Source organism: Abramis brama (assembly GCF_963993115.1).
Source record: "Abramis brama genome assembly, chromosome: 24".
Lineage (NCBI taxonomy): Eukaryota > Metazoa > Chordata > Actinopteri > Cypriniformes > Leuciscidae > Abramis > Abramis brama.
Window position 1 is genome coordinate 28,832,115 of NC_139986.1, and position 19,092 is coordinate 28,851,206.

At 37.4% G+C, this 19,092-nt stretch overlaps 1 protein-coding gene across 1 annotated transcript; it reads left to right on the forward strand.

Annotated features, from left to right (window-relative positions):
• The first annotated feature begins 1,051 nt into the window (after positions 1 to 1,051).
• On the forward strand, positions 1,052 to 17,979 carry LOC311075866 (myosin-7-like). Its single transcript, XM_084103522.1, has 39 exons — positions 1,052 to 1,083; positions 1,179 to 1,211; positions 2,627 to 2,839; positions 2,923 to 3,066; positions 3,146 to 3,302; positions 3,392 to 3,419; positions 3,526 to 3,631; positions 3,978 to 4,070; positions 4,172 to 4,235; positions 4,325 to 4,423; positions 4,507 to 4,610; positions 5,078 to 5,216; positions 5,305 to 5,423; positions 5,580 to 5,729; positions 5,829 to 5,999; positions 6,113 to 6,422; positions 6,508 to 6,587; positions 6,667 to 6,872; positions 7,030 to 7,153; positions 7,236 to 7,372; positions 7,459 to 7,714; positions 7,805 to 8,047; positions 8,129 to 8,305; positions 8,391 to 8,536; positions 8,868 to 8,958; positions 9,104 to 9,493; positions 9,578 to 9,704; positions 9,797 to 9,915; positions 10,017 to 10,213; positions 10,368 to 10,551; positions 10,671 to 10,836; positions 10,917 to 11,041; positions 11,231 to 11,539; positions 11,628 to 11,831; positions 11,925 to 12,221; positions 12,312 to 12,416; positions 13,884 to 13,979; positions 15,070 to 15,204; positions 17,788 to 17,979. The coding sequence occupies exons 3-39, from the start codon at positions 2,639 to 2,641 to the stop codon at positions 17,806 to 17,808; spliced, it is 5,820 nt and encodes a 1,939-aa protein (XP_083959648.1). The 5' UTR covers positions 1,052 to 1,083; positions 1,179 to 1,211; positions 2,627 to 2,638; the 3' UTR covers positions 17,809 to 17,979.
• The last annotated feature ends 1,113 nt before the right edge of the window (positions 17,980 to 19,092 follow it).

Here is a 19,092-nt window from a genome sequence, read left to right on the forward strand (position 1 = left end):
TTTGAAACAACATGAGGGTGAGCACATGATGGCAGAATTTACATTTTTGGGTGAATTTAATCTTATAAATATAGTAAGCTGAGCATTAGATAAAACTAACTATATTGCAAATCATATCGTTTACATCAATGATACACAAAGTCACATTTTTATATTGTGATATCTCAATATAACAATGTATCGTTACACCCCTAGTAAACATACAAAATGCATTTTGTATCCTACAGAATACTTTTCACGCATTTGTTTTGGGAATCTTTGTAAAGCTGAAAAATCTTTTTGAAGAAAGAATGGGGTGAACATGGATGAATGAATGTAAATGAACTTGATAAACCCGTTAAACACATATGATGGATATAGCTGTGGGAAATCAAGAAAGGTCATAGCGGCAAACAAGCAAGAGTTGCAGCTGTCTCTGCATTAGGCGAGAACAAAAGGTCGCAAGTGCAGATATTCATTGTTCCCGTTACAGCTGTCTACTGACAATTTTACTGTTCCGTGACAGCCGTCTTGCTCGTGAGGCATTGTTACCTTGTCTTTATCCTTGAGCACAAAGATAAACCTGTGAAATTCCCAGTGCATGCCTGTCTATCTTTGAGGACAGAAAATGACACACAGTTCTAGAAAAGCATCCTAGCAAATTATTGATAAGCTTTGTACAATTTTATTAAAAAAAAGTTTGTGTGAATGTTTAACTATGGTTAAGATACATTATATACAAGAGTCTCTACCTCTATAATGCTTTACGTACATAAAAAAAAAATTTGCACTATGAAACTAACCACAAAATATTAAAGTGGAGGTGTAAATTTCAGTATAAAATTATATGAATATCTGATATCTTTAAAAAAGAAGATATACATATGGGACAAAAATAGCATCATTGTGATTCAAATCCTTTCTGATACTTTCGCACTACCGCCATACACCACATGCCAAACTACTGTGACTCCAAAAAGAGCCACACACACACAAGTGACCCGAACCAAATACAGATGGTCAACGTCACAGTCATTGTGCCTTTATATAAAGAGATAAATTACAGCACAACGTTGCAAGCTCACATCATTGTGAAATCTAAAGGTAAGAGCACACATAATTTAGATTAAATTGTTCATGTGGACTGAACAATAGAATAAGATGACTTCTCAATAATGATGTTTCTTTTTTATTGAAAGGACTTGGACTTTCTTGGGTTTGGATTTCATCTGGTAAGGCATGCTTTTATAAAGGTTAACATGTGTATATATGTGTGTGTATGCGTATGCAATATTTTTGTCAGTTTAAAGACCAATAAATACAGGGTATATACACGAATCATGAAGTTAAATTTATTACCTTTTAAGACCTTTTTTGAGACCCCTTCCATACATTTTAAGCCCTCATCGCCACTTCAAGTTTTAACCGTTACATCGGCGAAACCTTACATTTACTATATATTGATTGTAAGATAGCACAACTAAACATTCTTAGTTTGAGATAACTCCTTATCAATGCAACATAATTCAGAAAGGTGGGAATGAAGTACAAGATAATTCACTGAGTGACTAACCCAATGCGAGGTTTATTAGAAAGAGAAACCAGAAACCAGATTAGACCAATAAACAAAACAATTGAAAAAAACTTATGGAAGTTAGTCTTTAAACGCCTCAGATGTAAAGTTATTAGCTGTCAAAGTGACGCCAAAATGAATGGGAGTCAATGGAATGCTAACAGCAGGTGATGGTCTGCTAATCAATGGCGGCCCCCGGGGAAGTTTCAGTTTCTGACTGATGGATTACCCCCTTGTAAATTACCCCAATTAATAATAAGCCCAGAATGGTACCAAACTTCTACAGTAGTACAAATAGGTTCTGTACTCATAAAACAAGGCATTGGAAAGTTTGTAAGTACATCAGGAGTTTATTTAAATAACACTTGCCTGACGACTCATGCTACTGCTAACCCGGACGTAGAGGTCACTTCAGTGGCTTGGGAAAAGAACGTATTAGTGGGGTAATTTACAAGATGCATCCTTGGATCTATTAGCGCCTGCACTAAGCCATCCAGCTGATTTCTCTAAATAAGCTCTAATAATGTTCAACCAAAGGGGAAAAAAGCTTCTGGGGGGTGTTTGGCTCAAGGTCATGGTGAAAAGGACCCTAGGTTGATTTTAATCCGAACCATCCCTTTAACAACCGGGCGTACAGAGACATATGCGCGATCACGCAGCAGTGTAGTCAGGCAGTGAGCGCGGTAACAGATGACGTCACATCTAGCGGGATTCCATAAATAAACTACACAGAATCCCACTATTCGCCGACGCAATGATTAAATTCAGACAAACATTAGCATACAACCTCTTTGGACAAATATACATAATGAAAAGATGATACACAATTTAATACCTTGTAAAATGGCATTTAAGACTTTTTAATACTTTTTAAGGGCCTACATTTTCTCTAAACTGATTTATCAACTTTTAATACTTTTAAGACCCCCGCGGACACCCTGAAATAATTAGAAATATTTTATTTTTTATAAATAATTATATTTAATTTATTATTATTTTTACAATATAGTTATATATAGTTATATAGTATATTTTTAATTAAAAACAAGTTTTAATTGAAGAGAATTTTCTCAGTCTGATTGAAAGATGGGGGATGCTGTGATGGCAGAGTTCGGGCCAGCTGCCCCGTTCTTACGAAAGTCAGACAAGGAGCGTCTGGAGGCCCAAACTCGCCCCTTCGACATGAAGAAAGAATGCTTTGTGCCCGACCCTGAGGTTGAGTACGTCAAAGCCTCCATCACCAGTAGAGATGGTGACAAAGTCACTGTTAACACTGAATTCGGGAAGGTAAGATCTAATCTCTGCATTGTTGTAAATTGTTGACAGAAATACAGTGTGACTGTCAAAACATTTTTGTGTGTTATCCACAGACAGTAACTGTGAAGGAGGTTGATGTTCACCCCCAGAACCCGCCAAAGTTTGATAAAATTGAGGACATGGCGATGTTCACCTTCCTGCACGAGCCCGCTGTGCTGTTTAACCTCAAAGAGCGTTACGCAGCCTGGATGATCTACGTGAGTCAAGTCTTAAAACACTCACACGTTCTCTTTATCGTGGATGAGTAGATCTAAACCTTCTATGAATCTCTTACAGACCTACTCTGGGCTCTTCTGTGTCACTGTGAACCCCTACAAGTGGCTGCCAGTGTACAACCAGGAAGTCGTTGTTGCCTATAGAGGAAAGAAACGAACTGAGGCCCCTCCACACATCTTCTCCATCTCAGACAATGCCTACCAGTACATGCTGTCAGGTGATGATCTTACTTGTAGTAATTTTTTAGGCATCTAATTTCTAATGCAATTTCAAATGCTAAGTTTCTTATATTTTGCTCTCTCACAGACAGAGAAAACCAGTCTGTCCTGATCACGTACGTAATACATATGATAACATAGCATAATATTCCTACTTTCACCACTATTTTTTTTTCCATGCTGCATTTTATCAGTCTTTTAATTATCCATTTTTATTCTAAGTGGAGAATCCGGTGCTGGAAAGACTGTGAACACTAAAAGAGTAATCCAGTACTTTGCGAGCATTGCCGCAGCGCCTGGCAAGAAGGATCCATCAATGGAGAAAAAGGTGCTTAATTTCCACAAAAATGGCTCATTATGGATGAATATACCTTCCATATAGCATAGCACACAAAAAATAATTAATTAATGATGTCTTCATATACTAAATATTGGAGTAAAAAATTGTCATAATTTGATACTCCCTTACTTGTACCATATTGCAATGCATTTACATGTAAACAAACAAAAACATATTTGTTTTCTTCATTATTTTTTACTAATGTGACTTAGGTTCTCTATGGATTATTATTATCATTACAAGACGACATAATGTCAGAAAATATGCATGGCTGTTAACTGAAAAGTAGATACATCAAATTTTTTACACTTAGTTATTAAAATATGATTCTCAGGGTACTCTGGAGGATCAAATCATCCAGTGTAATCCTGCTCTCGAGGCTTTCGGTAACGCCAAGACCATCAGAAATGACAACTCCTCCAGATTTGTAAGTGGGGTTTTTACATTGGTGTTATTATTCTATATTGGTTTTCAAGATATGTTATATGAGCATGTTATGTATTATATAATTTATTGCTTTATTTACAGGGTAAATTTATCCGTATCCATTTTGGCGTCAGTGGAAAGTTATCTTCTGCTGACATTGAGACTTGTAAGTATTGCCCAACATCATTCCAACAAATAACACATTGATGAAATGTGTAACTGTTTTGATATTCATATATTCATCAAATCATTTAGATCTGCTGGAGAAGTCTCGTGTCACTTTTCAGCTCAAGGCTGAGAGAGACTACCACATCTTCTATCAGATTCTGTCCCAAAGAAGACCAGAACTTCTTGGTAAACTTACCCATCATATCTATTAACATTGTCATCTCTATTTAGAAGAATCTTTCCTGATCTATGTTGCCATTTCTACTTAGAGATGCTGCTCATCACCAACAACCCCTATGACTACGCCTTTATCTCCCAAGGAGAAACACAAGTGGCTTCTATTGATGACGGTGACGAGCTGATGGCCACTGATGTGGGTGTTTGTTAAAACATAGGCCGCTTACAATACAAGATACCACATTATAAAATATTATAAGTAATAGTCCACCCAGCATTTGCAATTTAGTGATCATTAGCACATTTGACAACTCGTATGACTGCGTTTCTGCTGTGGAATATGAATTGATAATGTCTTGGTTGGTTTCCGTACAATAATAGCATATAATGATCAGGGGCTGTCAATAAGTATAAAAAAGAATCCATTAAGGTCCATTAAGCTTGTTTTTCTGAAGCCATGTGATTGTGTGAGGAAAAGAACAGCGTAAACATGCTCTACTTTTGAAGTCATACAGGTTTAGAACGACTTGAAAGAGAATAATTTATTCTCTTGGCCAGTCTATTCTTTAAAAAGTATAAAGAAAGACATTTAATGTACTTGCCAAAACGAAGAATATGAAACAATTGTCATGAAATTTAACATGCTCCATACATTTGCTGTAGGAAGCGTTCGATGTGTTGGGCTTCACCCATGAGGAGAAGAACAGCATCTACAAGCTGATTGGCGCCGTCATGCACTACGGCAACATGAAGTTCAAACAGAAGCAAAGAGAGGAACAGGCAGAGGCTGATGGGACTGAGGGTCAGTATGAATCACAGTTTCATAAGGGAAAAAAAGTCTAAGACATGTTGTATATATATTCTTAGCTGTTTTCTTTTTTAACATGTAGATGCTGACAAAGTCTCATATCTGATGGGCCTAAATTCAGCTGACTTGATCAAGGGTTTGTGTCATCCAAGAGTCAAAGTAGGAAATGAGTGGGTCACCAAGGGACAGAATGTCCAGCAGGTAAAGAATGAAAATAATAATCTAATGGTCATTACAGTTTTCAGCATCATAGTTTGCTTTCCAAGACATACCAACAAAAACTTTAATATCTCTGAAAAATCGCTCTCTAGTTTGCAATGTGTCAAATTCTGCAAAATTCAATCTGTTCTTTATTAGGTGTACTACTCTATTGGTGCTCTGGCAAAGTCAGTGTACGAGAAGATGTTCCTCTGGATGGTTGTGAGAATCAACCAATCCCTGGCCACCAAACAGCCTCGCCAGTACTTCATTGGTGTGCTGGACATTGCTGGATTTGAGATTTTTGATGTAAGTTGAAATCAACTTATTATTGTTCTTTAAGAACAAATCCAAGAAGCAGTGCAACCTGTTTGACCACTGTGATTATACAATATATTCCACCTGCAGTTCAACACCTTTGAGCAGCTGTGCATCAACTTCACTAATGAGAAGTTGCAGCAGTTCTTCAACCACCACATGTTTGTGCTGGAGCAAGAGGAATACAAGAAGGAGGGCATTGAGTGGGAGTTTATTGACTTTGGCATGGACTTGCAGGCTTGTATTGAGCTTATTGAGAAGGTGGGTGAATATAATGTTGCTGATTATACTGTGAGGGGAAAAATTATTATTTTCAGTATTAACTCTTGTGGCAAACTAATATATTGACTTCCACGATCTACAATTCATTGTAGCCCATGGGTATCATGTCCATCCTTGAAGAGGAGTGCATGTTCCCCAAAGCCAGTGATGCAACATTTAAAGCTAAGCTTTATGACAACCATTTGGGGAAAAATCCAAACTTCCAGAAGCCTAGGATTGTCAAGGGTAGACCAGAGGCCCATTTTGCCCTTGTTCACTATGCTGGCACTGTGGACTACAACATTTCAAACTGGCTGGTAAAGAACAAGGACCCTCTCAATGAGACGGTTGTAGGGTTGTTCCAGAAGTCAACTCTTAAGCTGTTGTCTATTCTGTTTGCTAATTACGCTGGTGCTGAATCAGGTTAGTACGCACTGAAATGTGACATGAAAATATAATAAGCACTACTTTTACTGTTTAATAATAACAAAAATCATTTATTTCACAGCTGCGGATTCTGGAGGAAAGGCTGCCAAAGGTAGCAAAAAGAAGGGTTCTTCCTTCCAGACAGTGTCAGCCCTTCATAGGGTACGAAATATTGTAACACTGTTATGTCTCGCAAGGTTTTATCACATATAAATCTAAATCCTCTATGGTCTACCAACAGGAGAACTTGAACAAGCTGATGACCAACTTGAGGTCAACTCACCCTCACTTTGTGCGCTGCATCATCCCCAATGAGAGCAAGACTCCTGGGGCAATGGAGAATCCTCTGGTCATGCACCAGCTGCGCTGTAACGGTGTGCTGGAGGGCATCAGGATCTGCAGAAAGGGATTCCCCAACAGGATCCTGTATGGAGATTTCAAACAACGGTTAGTATGAAACCAAATGACTTTTATGATAATAAAAAAGACTTACAAAATAATTATGTACGACTCCAAGTTATTGCAAGTTGCAAATTTAATCATTTGCTAGAAACAGAATAAATACATATAATATAATTGTTAATGTGTGTTGTTTTTTTGGTAGATACCGTATCCTAAATCCTGCTGCTATCCCTGAGGGACAGTTCATTGATAACAAGAAGGGTGCAGAAAAACTTCTGGGCTCTCTGGACATCGATCACAACCAGTACAAGTTAGGACATACAAAGGTATTATTATATTAACATTAACTTCTGCCAATACCACTTTTCCACTGTCATCCTTTTTGACGCAAAATTCTTTACTGTTTAGGTATTTTTTAAGGCTGGTCTTCTGGGCACTCTTGAAGAGATGCGAGATGACCGTCTTGCACTTATTATAACTGGAATTCAGGCCAGGGCTCGTGGTTTTCTATCAAGAGTTGAGTTCCAGAAAATTGTGGAAAGAAGGTTAGATTTTAGCTTTTCAATCTTTAACATATTCTCCAAGTTACATTTATAATGCAAGACTGAATATTCTTTTTTAATATCTACAGAGATGCTCTGTTGGTGATCCAGTGGAATGTACGTGCTTTCATGGGTGTCAAGAATTGGCCCTGGATGAAGCTCTACTTCAAGATCAAGCCTCTGTTGAAAAGTGCAGAGACTGAGAAAGAAATGGCCAACATGAAGGAGGAATTCCTGAAGTTGAAGGAGGCTTATGCCAAATCTGAAGCCCGCAGAAAGGAGCTTGAGGAAAAGATGGTTTCTCTTCTCCAAGAGAAGAACGACCTGCAGCTTACAGTGCAGACTGTAAGTTCACATGGGAATACAACCTTGCACTTTTCACATTTTCACAGGTCAGAAAATAACAAGTTTTCCTTTTTATTCTCATGTTGATAGGAGCAAGATAATCTAACAGATGCTGAGGAGAGATGTGAGGGTCTGATCAAGAGCAAGATCCAGCTTGAGGCCAAACTCAAAGAGCTGACTGAGAGACTGGAGGATGAAGAGGAGATGAATTCTGAGCTGACTGCAAAGAAACGAAAGCTGGAGGATGAATGCTCTGAACTCAAGAAAGACATTGATGATCTTGAGCTCACTCTGGCCAAAGTAGAGAAAGAGAAACATGCCACTGAGAACAAGGTTAGTTTTCAAGACTGAACCTGTTAGTGACGTTAGAATTGTGTGTTAAGAGTCCCTTGATACAATGACACCTTTCTACAGGTTAAAAACCTGACAGAAGAGATGGCAGCTTTGGATGAGATCATCGCTAAGCTGACCAAGGAAAAGAAAGCTCTTCAGGAGGCCCATCAGCAAACGCTGGATGACCTCCAGAGTGAGGAAGACAAAGTCAACACACTCACCAAAGCCAAAACCAAACTGGAGCAACAAGTGGATGATGTAAGAGCCAGAAAACACAACACTAGAATTAAAATGAGAAGCTTTATAAAGTAATTGCGTAATAATTTTTTTGGATGAAATTTAGCTTGAAGGTTCTCTGGAACAAGAAAAGAAAATTCGCATGGATCTTGAGAGAGCTAAAAGAAAACTTGAGGGGGACTTGAAGTTGACTCAAGAGAATGTGATGGATTTGGAAAATGATAAGCAGCAGATGGAGGAGCGGATAAAGAAGTAATATATATTATATACTATAAAATATAAAATCCAATTTTAATATAAAAAAAATATTTGGTTAATACATTTCCATTTTACATAATAAAAATGTAATATTGTTAATACTGTTAATATTATTAAATGGGCCTGAGCTAACAAGCTAACAGTGAAAAGTTTTATTTTTATGAATTAATGTTGACAAAGTTTTAAAAAAATTGTTTATTGTTAGTTAATGTTGTTTAATACATTATCTAACGTTAACTAATGGGATCTTATTGTAAAGTGTTACCTGATATTGTAATTTGAAATTTCATGTAATCATTCATGTGTCATCCTGTTTACTTGGCAGAAAGGACTTTGAAATAAGCCAGCTCAATAGCAAGATTGAAGATGGACAAGCTTTGGAGTCCCAACTCCAGAAGAAACTGAAGGAGCTGCAGGTAAAATTTATGATTCTTAAAAATGTAGACAATTAGGGATTCTAGCTTTAACTTTGATGTTCCTTCACATTACATAACTTTGTCTTAAGTCTTAATAAGACATTTGGATATATAACCTACATTTTTAATTTATGCACATTACTAGGCCAGAATTGAAGAGCTTGAGGAAGAGCTGGAGGCTGAGAGAGCTGCCCGTGCTAAAGTTGAGAAACAGAGAGCTGATCTGTCCAGAGAACTGGAGGAGATCAGTGAGAGGTTGGAGGAGGCTGGTGGAGCCACTGCTTCCCAGATTGAGATGAACAAGAAACGTGAAGCTGAGTTCCAGAAACTGCGCAGAGACCTTGAAGAGTCCACTCTGCAACATGAGGCCACTGCTGCTTCACTGAGGAAGAAACATGCAGACAGTGTGGCTGATCTGGGGGAGCAGATTGACAACCTCCAGAGAGTGAAGCAGAAGCTGGAGAAAGAGAAGAGTGAACTTAAACTGGAACTGGACGATGTGGTCTCCAACATGGAGCAGCTTGCAAAGGCAAAGGTGAGTGAGAGAAATTATGCTTAGAGTCTATAAATTATGTGTTGTCAAAGAAAGCAATCAACTACGATATAATTTATCCTCAAGACAAACCTGGAGAAAATGTGCAGAACTCTGGAAGATCAGATGAGTGAGTATAGAACCAAGGCTGAGGAAGGGCAGCGCACTATCAATGATTTCACCATGCAAAAAGCCAAGCTGCAAACTGAAAATGGTAAGAACACAAAATATTGTCTTATGTTACCAACTGTACCATAGTGATGCCTGGAAAAAAGTCAATTTTTGTTTTTAAATATTGCATTTTAGGTGAACTTGCCAGACAGCTTGAGGAGAAAGACTCCCTGGTGTCTCAGTTAACCAGAGGCAAGCAGTCCTACACTCAGCAAATTGAAGACCTCAAGAGACAGCTTGAAGAAGAAATCAAGGTTTTCAAAATCTCCTGCTAAGTCTAAAATTGTTGCTAAAGACATCAAAATTCACTATTGTAACAATAAACAACTGGTCGCAAATATTTGTTTGTCTTCAGGCTAAGAATGCCCTGGCCCATGCAGTTCAGTCTGCTCGTCATGATGCTGATATGCTGAGGGAGCAATATGAGGAGGAGCAAGAAGCCAAGGCTGAGCTACAGCGTAGTATGTCCAAGGCAAACTCTGAAGTGGCTCAGTGGAGAACCAAGTATGAAACTGATGCCATCCAGAGGACTGAGGAGCTGGAGGAAGCAAAGTAAGAAACAAACAATATTTAAATGTTAAAAGAGTTTGGTCTTACACTTTTCTGAATTTTCTGCTATACTTTGTGGCCTTTTAAACACGTTTAAATACAGTTTAATGAATGCTACTTCTGATGTTTACTATCCTTTGTATTTTAATTATTACAGGAAGAAACTGGCTCAGCGTCTGCAAGATGCAGAAGAAGCTGTGGAAGCTGTTAATGCTAAATGCTCCTCTTTGGAGAAGACCAAGCACAGGCTGCAGAATGAGATTGAAGATCTCATGGTGGATGTGGAGAGATCCAATGCTGCTGCTGCTGCTCTGGACAAGAAGCAAAGAAACTTTGATAAAGTAAGGAGAGAAAGTACATTTTGTCATTAGCTGGAAAAATTAGCCATTTATTTACAAAACAAAATACTAGCAAACTGCACTGCTCTCATTGACCATTTGGCCTTGTAAAATTTAACCAGGTCCTGGCTGAGTGGAAGCAGAAGTATGAGGAGTCCCAAACTGAATTGGAAAGTGCCCAAAAAGAAGCTAGATCTCTGAGCACTGAACTCTTTAAATTGAAAAACTCATATGAGGAGTCATTGGACCACCTGGAGAGCATGAAGAGGGAGAACAAGAATCTCCAAGGTAAGAGTGGTTTTTACAACTCCAAATCATTACTTTAATTGCTTGTATTTGTTAGCTCACATGTTATTTCTATTGCACAGAGGAAATTTCTGACCTCACTGAGCAACTTGGTGAGAGTGGGAAGAATATTCATGAGCTGGAGAAACTACGAAAACAACTGGAGCAGGAGAAACAAGAGATACAAACTGCTCTTGAAGAGGCTGAGGTAAAAGAACAACCATTTTCCCCAAAGTTCTTTTTCATTTGACAACTCTTTGATTTAAATCAAGCTGTTGTTTAAAGCAGTTGATCATTCCAGATTATTTTAAGGGAGGTCACTTCCCACCCCACAACACAGGGCTAAACAAAAACTTTAAATCTCCATTATAACAAACACCGATTTTACTCTTCATAGGGTTCCCTTGAACATGAGGAAGGCAAGATACTTAGAGCTCAGCTGGAGTTCAATCAGGTCAAAGCTGATATTGAACGTAAGCTGACAGAGAAAGATGAAGAGATGGAGCAGGCCAAGAGGAACCAGCAGAGAATGGTGGATACCCTGCAAAGCTCACTGGAATCAGAGTCTCGCAGCAGGAATGAAGCTCTCAGGCTGAAGAAGAAGATGGAGGGAGACCTCAATGAGATGGAGATTCAGCTCAGCCAGGCTAACAGACAGGCATCAGAAGCCCAGAAGCAACTCAAGGGTCTTCATGGACATCTCAAAGTATGAAGAATCTTCAAATCAAGATTTCATAATGATTAGGTGAACATAGTTCTTCAGTCTTTTCATTTGTAAAACTTGTACTTTACAGGATGCCCAACTGCAACTAGATGATGCTCTTCGTGGTAATGATGATCTCAAAGAGAACATCGCCATTGTGGAGAGACGCAACAATCTGCTGCAGGCTGAACTGGATGAGCTGAGATCCATGGTGGAACAAACTGAGAGAGGAAGGAAACTGGCTGAGCAGGAACTGCTGGATGTCAGTGAGAGAGTTCAGCTCCTGCATTCTCAGGTATGACACATCTGCATTAGACAAATGAAACCTTTAAACCCATTCTTAGTAACCACTAGAGACTACATGAATGTCAATATTGTCCATGTTCAGAACACCAGCCTGCTGAATCAGAAGAAGAAGCTGGAGGGAGATAATACTCAGCTTCAGACTGAGGTTGAGGAGGCAGTGCAGGAGTGCAGGAATGCTGAGGAAAAAGCCAAGAAGGCCATCACTGATGCTGCCATGATGGCAGAGGAGCTGAAGAAGGAGCAGGACACCAGTGCTCATCTGGAGCGCATGAAGAAGAACATGGAGCAGACCATCAAGGACCTGCAGCACCGTCTGGATGAGGCTGAGCAGATCGCCATGAAGGGAGGCAAGAAGCAGGTCCAGAAACTGGAATCCAGAGTAAGTTGCTCAAGTTTTTGAAGTCTATTGTTTTTTTCTGTTATTAAAATACTTTTGTTTGATTAGCTAACCCTTTTACACATCTCTCAGGTCAGAGAGCTGGAAACTGAGGTGGAGCTTGAACAGAGAAAGGCGAGCGAGTCTGTGAAAGGAGTCCGTAAATATGAGAGACGCATCAAGGAGCTCACCTACCAGGTCACTTTTTTTGGCACAAAAAATGTCTTTTTATTCATGCAAAGATTTTATAAAACAACATAAATTGTGGTCAAGTCAATTTATGCTCTGACTATATACAGAGTTGGGAGGGTTACTTTAAAAATGTATTCCATTACAGTTAAAAAAATAACTTCATTAAAAAAAGGTTTTTAGTAACGTAATCCAAGCACCACAAAGTGAAAGTAAATAATGTAATGTAATCTGATTACTTTTGGATTCCTTCAAGGTCACATATGTAAATAACGTAAAGAAAAAAGCAATATTTATGACAATGATTGCCATGCACCAGCAGGTGGCTCACATGAGTCATGACTGGCAACAGAACCAGCTGTCAATTAGAGATGCGCGGATCAGTTCTAACATCAACCGAATCGTCACATTACAATTATTCTAATTCTCAGTGTTAAGTGTGTTGATATGGTAACATATTACACTGAAGAAGGCTGTTTTTAAATTGACATTTAGCTATTTAAAGTAAAAGTTCTTCTTTGGAAAAATTCCATTTCCTTAATAGCCTAAACACAGGCTTTACTCCCTTCAAACATAAATTGTCACTGTTTCCGTCATTGCAACTTTCCCGAACAAACACACACAAGAAATTAAATACATTCATCCCAAGCAAAGGCTGGATATAGGCTTCATGAGTTTATTGTCAAATACATACAGCGCTGCACAAGCCGTTACATATCACTTGATTCGTCCTGGTTAACTATTTCAGTAAAACGCTCCCACACGGTACTTTTCTTTCCTTCTTTTTTTGTTTTTAATTCTCCTTTTGGAAATTTATTTTGGATCTGTTTTGCCTCCATTGCTGCTTAAACAAGTGGACCCCGCCACTGTGTAGCTTAATGAGAATATGCAAATTAGTGCCTGATTAAAAAGATTACACGTTAGGATTTCAATCATTATGTTGTAAGTCATTCTTATCAGAATAATTTTTGTTAAGCGTGTGTATATTTTTAGAAAGCTATTAAGTTAAGCAATTATTCCTTTTTTTCTGTGTTTTATATAATGACCACTAGGAGATGCTCTAGGCATATTTTTTCCTTTACTGAAAACGCACGTTCGTTGTGTTTTACTGTGAAATGAGAGTTCCGTGTCTTTATAAAAATCAACACATTAATTATTTATTTCTCATCGACCTGCGACCCATAAGCTATTAATTAGAATGTTTTTTTTTTATTATTTGGCCAGCCTGACGGATATCTCCATGGATATAACCGGGATCCACGTTGTCAATATAGCATTATAATGTCAAAATACTAATTTATTTAGTTTTAAGTGAAACCATTGTAATCCTGATAGCATTCCCGTTTTTTACAAAATGTAAAACTGTAATCTGATTACTTTGTTTTTTTGACATAACTGTAACGAATTACAGTTACCTGATTACATAACGCCGTTACATGTATTCCGTTACATCCCCAACACTGACTTTATATGCAGACTGAGGAGGACCGTAAGAATCTGGCACGTCTTCAGGATCTGGTGGACAAACTCCAGCTGAAGGTCAAATCCTACAAAAGAACTGCTGAGGAGGCGGTATGTTTAAGATAAATTCAGTAAAAAAGTATGCATCTAATCATGCTTTACCCTTAAGCTGTATTGAAACACCTTTGGTGTTTTGGTGTTGGCCAAAAATGGCCGGCCTTTTAAAAATTGCTTGTAAATCACCCATTATGTAATATTATCACCAAATATTGGGTTCAATCTTTTTGTCAACTTGTTTTCTTTCAATTAGTACAGGTTTTGTATTTATTTTTTAAACTGATTGATCACTTGCAAAGGTAAAGGCCTCGGACCAACACTCAAGCTACCACACACACACACACACCACACACACAAACAAACAATTTTACGTATTATAATCTTTCTTTTTAACAGAGATGAACTTTATCCTCAGATCAATGAGGCCTGCACACATGATCATATGTGAACATGATGAACATCATATTTCATATTTGACCGGGAACTACACAAGTTTGACTTGTGCCATTTTGTACAAGATAAAAGAATTTCAAAACAAACTTCCGGGTTAAACATTAGAGCACACTAGTGTGATAAACAGTGCAATTTCATAATTTTTTTTATATTGACAAAATTATCCACAAATATTGCCCTTTTCACTTCAAAACTGAGGTGCATAAGGTCAGATCAATGAGGCCTACAATCAATCAGTTCCAACAAGGATTACAAAACCTGTCCTAATTGAAAGAAAACAAGTTGACAAAAAGATTGAATCCAATATTTGGTGATAATAAAGCATAACAAGAGATTTATACGCTTTTTTTTTGTAGGCCGGTCATATTTGACCGGGAACACAAGTGTAACAATGTGGGGAAAAAATCCCAACAAAGTACAAAAATTATGCAAAATAAATAAATTGGGAAGTAGTTATACCCCGTGTGAACGAATTCAGTTAGTTTTAGTCCAAGGCGATAACATTAGCTAATATTTTTCTAACTAATGGCTAACTAATAACAAGCAGTAATTAGGAGGTGTATTGAGGCAAAAGTCATAGTTAATAGTTAGTAATAGTGAGAATTAGACCCTAATAAGAAGCGTGACCAAATATTGTGACTTATTTTCTTGCCATGGGATTGCTTGAGAAAATATCTTCATGTTTTTACAGGAGGAACAGGCTAATGCAAATCTGGGCAAGTTCCGTAAGATACAGCATGAGCTGGATGAGGCAGAGGAGAGGGCTGATATTGCTGAATCTCAGGTCAACAAGCTGAGAGCCAAGAGCCGTGATACAGGATCCAAGGCAAGTATTGGTTGTTTTCAAACAAATGTTTTAGTTCACCCAAAAATGAAAATTCTGTCAGTAATTACTCACCCTCATGTTGTTCCAACCCCGTAAGACCTTCGTTCATCTTCGTAACACAAATGAAGATATTTTTGATTAAATCTGAGAGCTGGATCACTCCTCCATAGGCTTCTAAGGCATTATAACTTGCTGGCCCAGAAAATGTATTAAAGACATCGTTAATATAGTCCAAGTGACTACAGTGGCTCAATCTTAAGTTTATAAAGCGACGAGAATACTTTTTGTGTGCAAAAAACCCCAAAAATAACGACTTTATTCCACTATTCATTTCCTTCTCTCTGGGCCTCGAGTTTTTTCACGTAGTATAACTGCGCAGCGCTTCTGTGTTGTACGTCACACGCATCACACACATGACCAGCGTCGGCCAATAGTGAGCCTACGTGTGACGTACAACACAGATGTGCTGCGCAGTTATACTACGATCTATACTATGATCTCAGATTTAATCAAAAATATCTTAATTTGTGTTCCGAAGATGAACGAAGGTCTTGCGGGTTTGGAACAACATGAGGGTGAGAAATTACTGACAGAATTTTCATTTTTGGGTGAACTAACCCTTTAAATGACTTGGCAGGTGTGGTGCATACTGTCATTAACATTAAATCGAAAGCAAACTTTAAAATTTTAAAATTTAAAGTAACTATTTGACTCTGGAAACCTACCCACATAATATTTCATAACTTTCAAGTGGAAAATAACCAGTGGTGGAAAGAGTACTGAAAAAACATACTCAAGTAAAAGTACCATTACATTCCAAAAAATGTAGTGTGAGTAGAGTAAAAAGTACCTGTCCAAAAAACTACTTGAGTAAGAGTAAAAAAGTAGCTAATTTAAAAGTACTCTTGAGTAGTGAGTACTGAGCTGCGGATTCTACCCCCTTATAATAAACAATGTGCACTACAATTAATAAATAAAAAAACATTGTACATACTGTAATTCACATTATATTTTGTTCTTTGTCAGAAAGATTGAAGAATATCTATCATCCATCTTTTTAAAATGCATCAAATCAGTACATTCATCACCATTTAAATCATATTGTTTGAAAAAAAAAATGCATTTAAAATTAGGCGAAAGGCCACTGAGCCTGAGCATGCTTGTTGCACATAAAATATCAATGTTCATAACTGTGCAAAGAATTAAAAAATCTTTAGAAACTCATGATAGATCAGCATCACACACCATGAGATGGGTTAAATAGAGATTAAAAAATACCCAGTTTCTCTCCAAAACGGTACCTCACCTAATGCACTGAAAAAGCTAAGATAGTGAGCTAACACTAATTACACTGTAATTCCATGCCATTAAATATGTTACAATTTAAACGTAAATGCACATTGATCTAGAAGGGTGGCATCATCCCTTACATTTTACATGGCTACATTTACTCACATTGTAATGCTGATAATATAATTTGTAAGGAAAATTGTGCATTAAATTGGTAAGTTATATCCGGGAAACTTTTACATAAGAAACAAACACACACACAAACAAATGCATGATTCCTTGTAGTCTCAGCGAAGCTGTTTAATCAGCAGCATCCACACACAAAAAAACAAAAGTTGAACATGAAAAATGTTTTTGCGCAAGTGCACTTGCCAAATGAAGGCGGATTGTATGAAATGGATCAATTAAAAAAACTTTGTTTATTAACGAGCTGTAGTCACGCACTGACAGAAACGCAGTTCAGGTTAAAGCCATGGTAACTAAGGTGATAGTTCACTGATACTGAATCTGGCTGCATGACGAGCACGAGATGCGGCAGTGCACAGATCGTGACGCGCGTCTCTCTATAATGTGATTGTGAAGTAAATGGGAACGGGAATTCACCGCATTATGAACTCAACACGCAATACCCCCAACCTCACACCAAATGTTAGGCCCTGTAGACAGGCCAGCCTATATAAATATTATAGTAAGCAGAAATGTGAAATGTACCTTAGCATATTAGAGGAAGATGCTGATATCTGGATTGAATTGATGCTTGAAGAATGCACTTCCACACAGCAGTCACGAGTAACAGCAGGTATAGGCGGTTAAAGTTTTCTATGCTTAATTTGATTTGATGACAGTCACGAGACCGATTACTCGATCCAATCACGTTGATGTATAAAAATAAAATTAAAATAAGCATGTAACGAGTAACAACCACAAACAGAAGGAAAATAGCGGAGTAAAAGTACCGATACATCACTTAAAAAGTACTCAAGTAAAAGTAAAATTACACAATTTTTAAACTACTCAGAAAAGTACAATTTCTGGGGGAAAAAAACAACTTAATTATAGCAACGTGAGTATTTGTAATTCGTTACTTCACACCCCTGAAAATAACATGATGTTGCTTCGAAAACCCTTGATAAGCAGAGCTAATGGCAACTCCATTTTCCTACTGTGCAATCAAATTTTGCAAGGAAATATGGAAAATAATTTTAAACAATTACATTTATGGGCAAAATGTATTATATTTTCTAATAAGATAAATTATTCTTACATCTTTGTCTTTTTTTCTCCTTTGAACAGAAAGGACATGATGAGGAATGAAGCTCTCCCATCTCTCAAAATCTTGTGTGTCGCTTTGAATCCATTAGTCTCGAAATAGAATAAAGAAAATGTGCAAATTAAACATCTGCCACATTGTGTTATTTTAAAACTATATTGTCATTGTCATTGGGGTGTAAACTGTGTGTGCTTTACAAAGTCAAATTAAAGAGTAAAAAAACTTGCTAAAACCATTTTTTCAGGCATTAGCAGACCACTACATAAATTGTCATTTGTTAAGATTAGGTGTGCTGGTTAATGTAGTTATGAACATTAGCTAAATAAAATGTAATGCAGGTCATTCTCTCAAAACTTCAACAATAACTTCTAGCAGAAATTATTAAAACAGGTCAGAACAGGCCCTTAACATACATGTAAAAAAAATACAATCAAATAAAATCTGTAGATAACATGATGTTGACTTACCTTTCATAATGGTTTCTAATAGAAATAAAACTAGCAAACACGTTTCAGACAAGGGAACTGTCCATTACAGAACTACTCAAAGGGTAGGAGAGATGTGACAAGTACCTGTTGTTTCTCAAGATGATGCAGTGGCTCCAACAGACGTGTTAAATAAAGGAGGAGTCAGGAAGGAGGGGGTTGATTAACACTGGATAAGGAAAGTGTGGCATCTTTAACATTTGTCACTTGAGCTATTTTAAGAGCTTCATAAAGCTTGGCACATACATTACTATATGTGAAAGGAGCCTCTGACGCACATAAAAAGCTTAAAAAAGCTTATAAACTTTACAATGACCATTTTTCTTAGACATATAGGCAATGTAAAAAATGGGGCTAATTTGTGCATTAACATTGTTTAATAAGACGTAGCCATAGCTTAGGAAAGTTCAAGGTGGTTAAACAATATCATAAGCATAGCATAGAGGAGGCATTAGGTAATGTAACTTAAGTAGTAAGAGTTCATGCAAGTGATGGACGTCTACAGATGAGACATGTCCTACATACTATCACTCAAAGAAATTTAACAGGTTATCTTTGTCCTCAGGGCTAAAGTAAAGGAAACAATGCAATGCAATGTAAACAAGACAACTTGAAGGGTATGATCTCTGAGGGACAGCAACAGACTTCAAACACTATATGATTCACTGCTTTGAAGCACACTGGGGCTATCCATCAAGCTTTTAGCCTGGACACATGATGCAGTGTATTCAGAAAACCCATACTGGTCAGAGTGCATTTTTATTTATTTTTTTATTTTAACTTTTTTTATACAATATTTAGAATATGATATATAATATGAAATATATATTTTTAATTTGGATA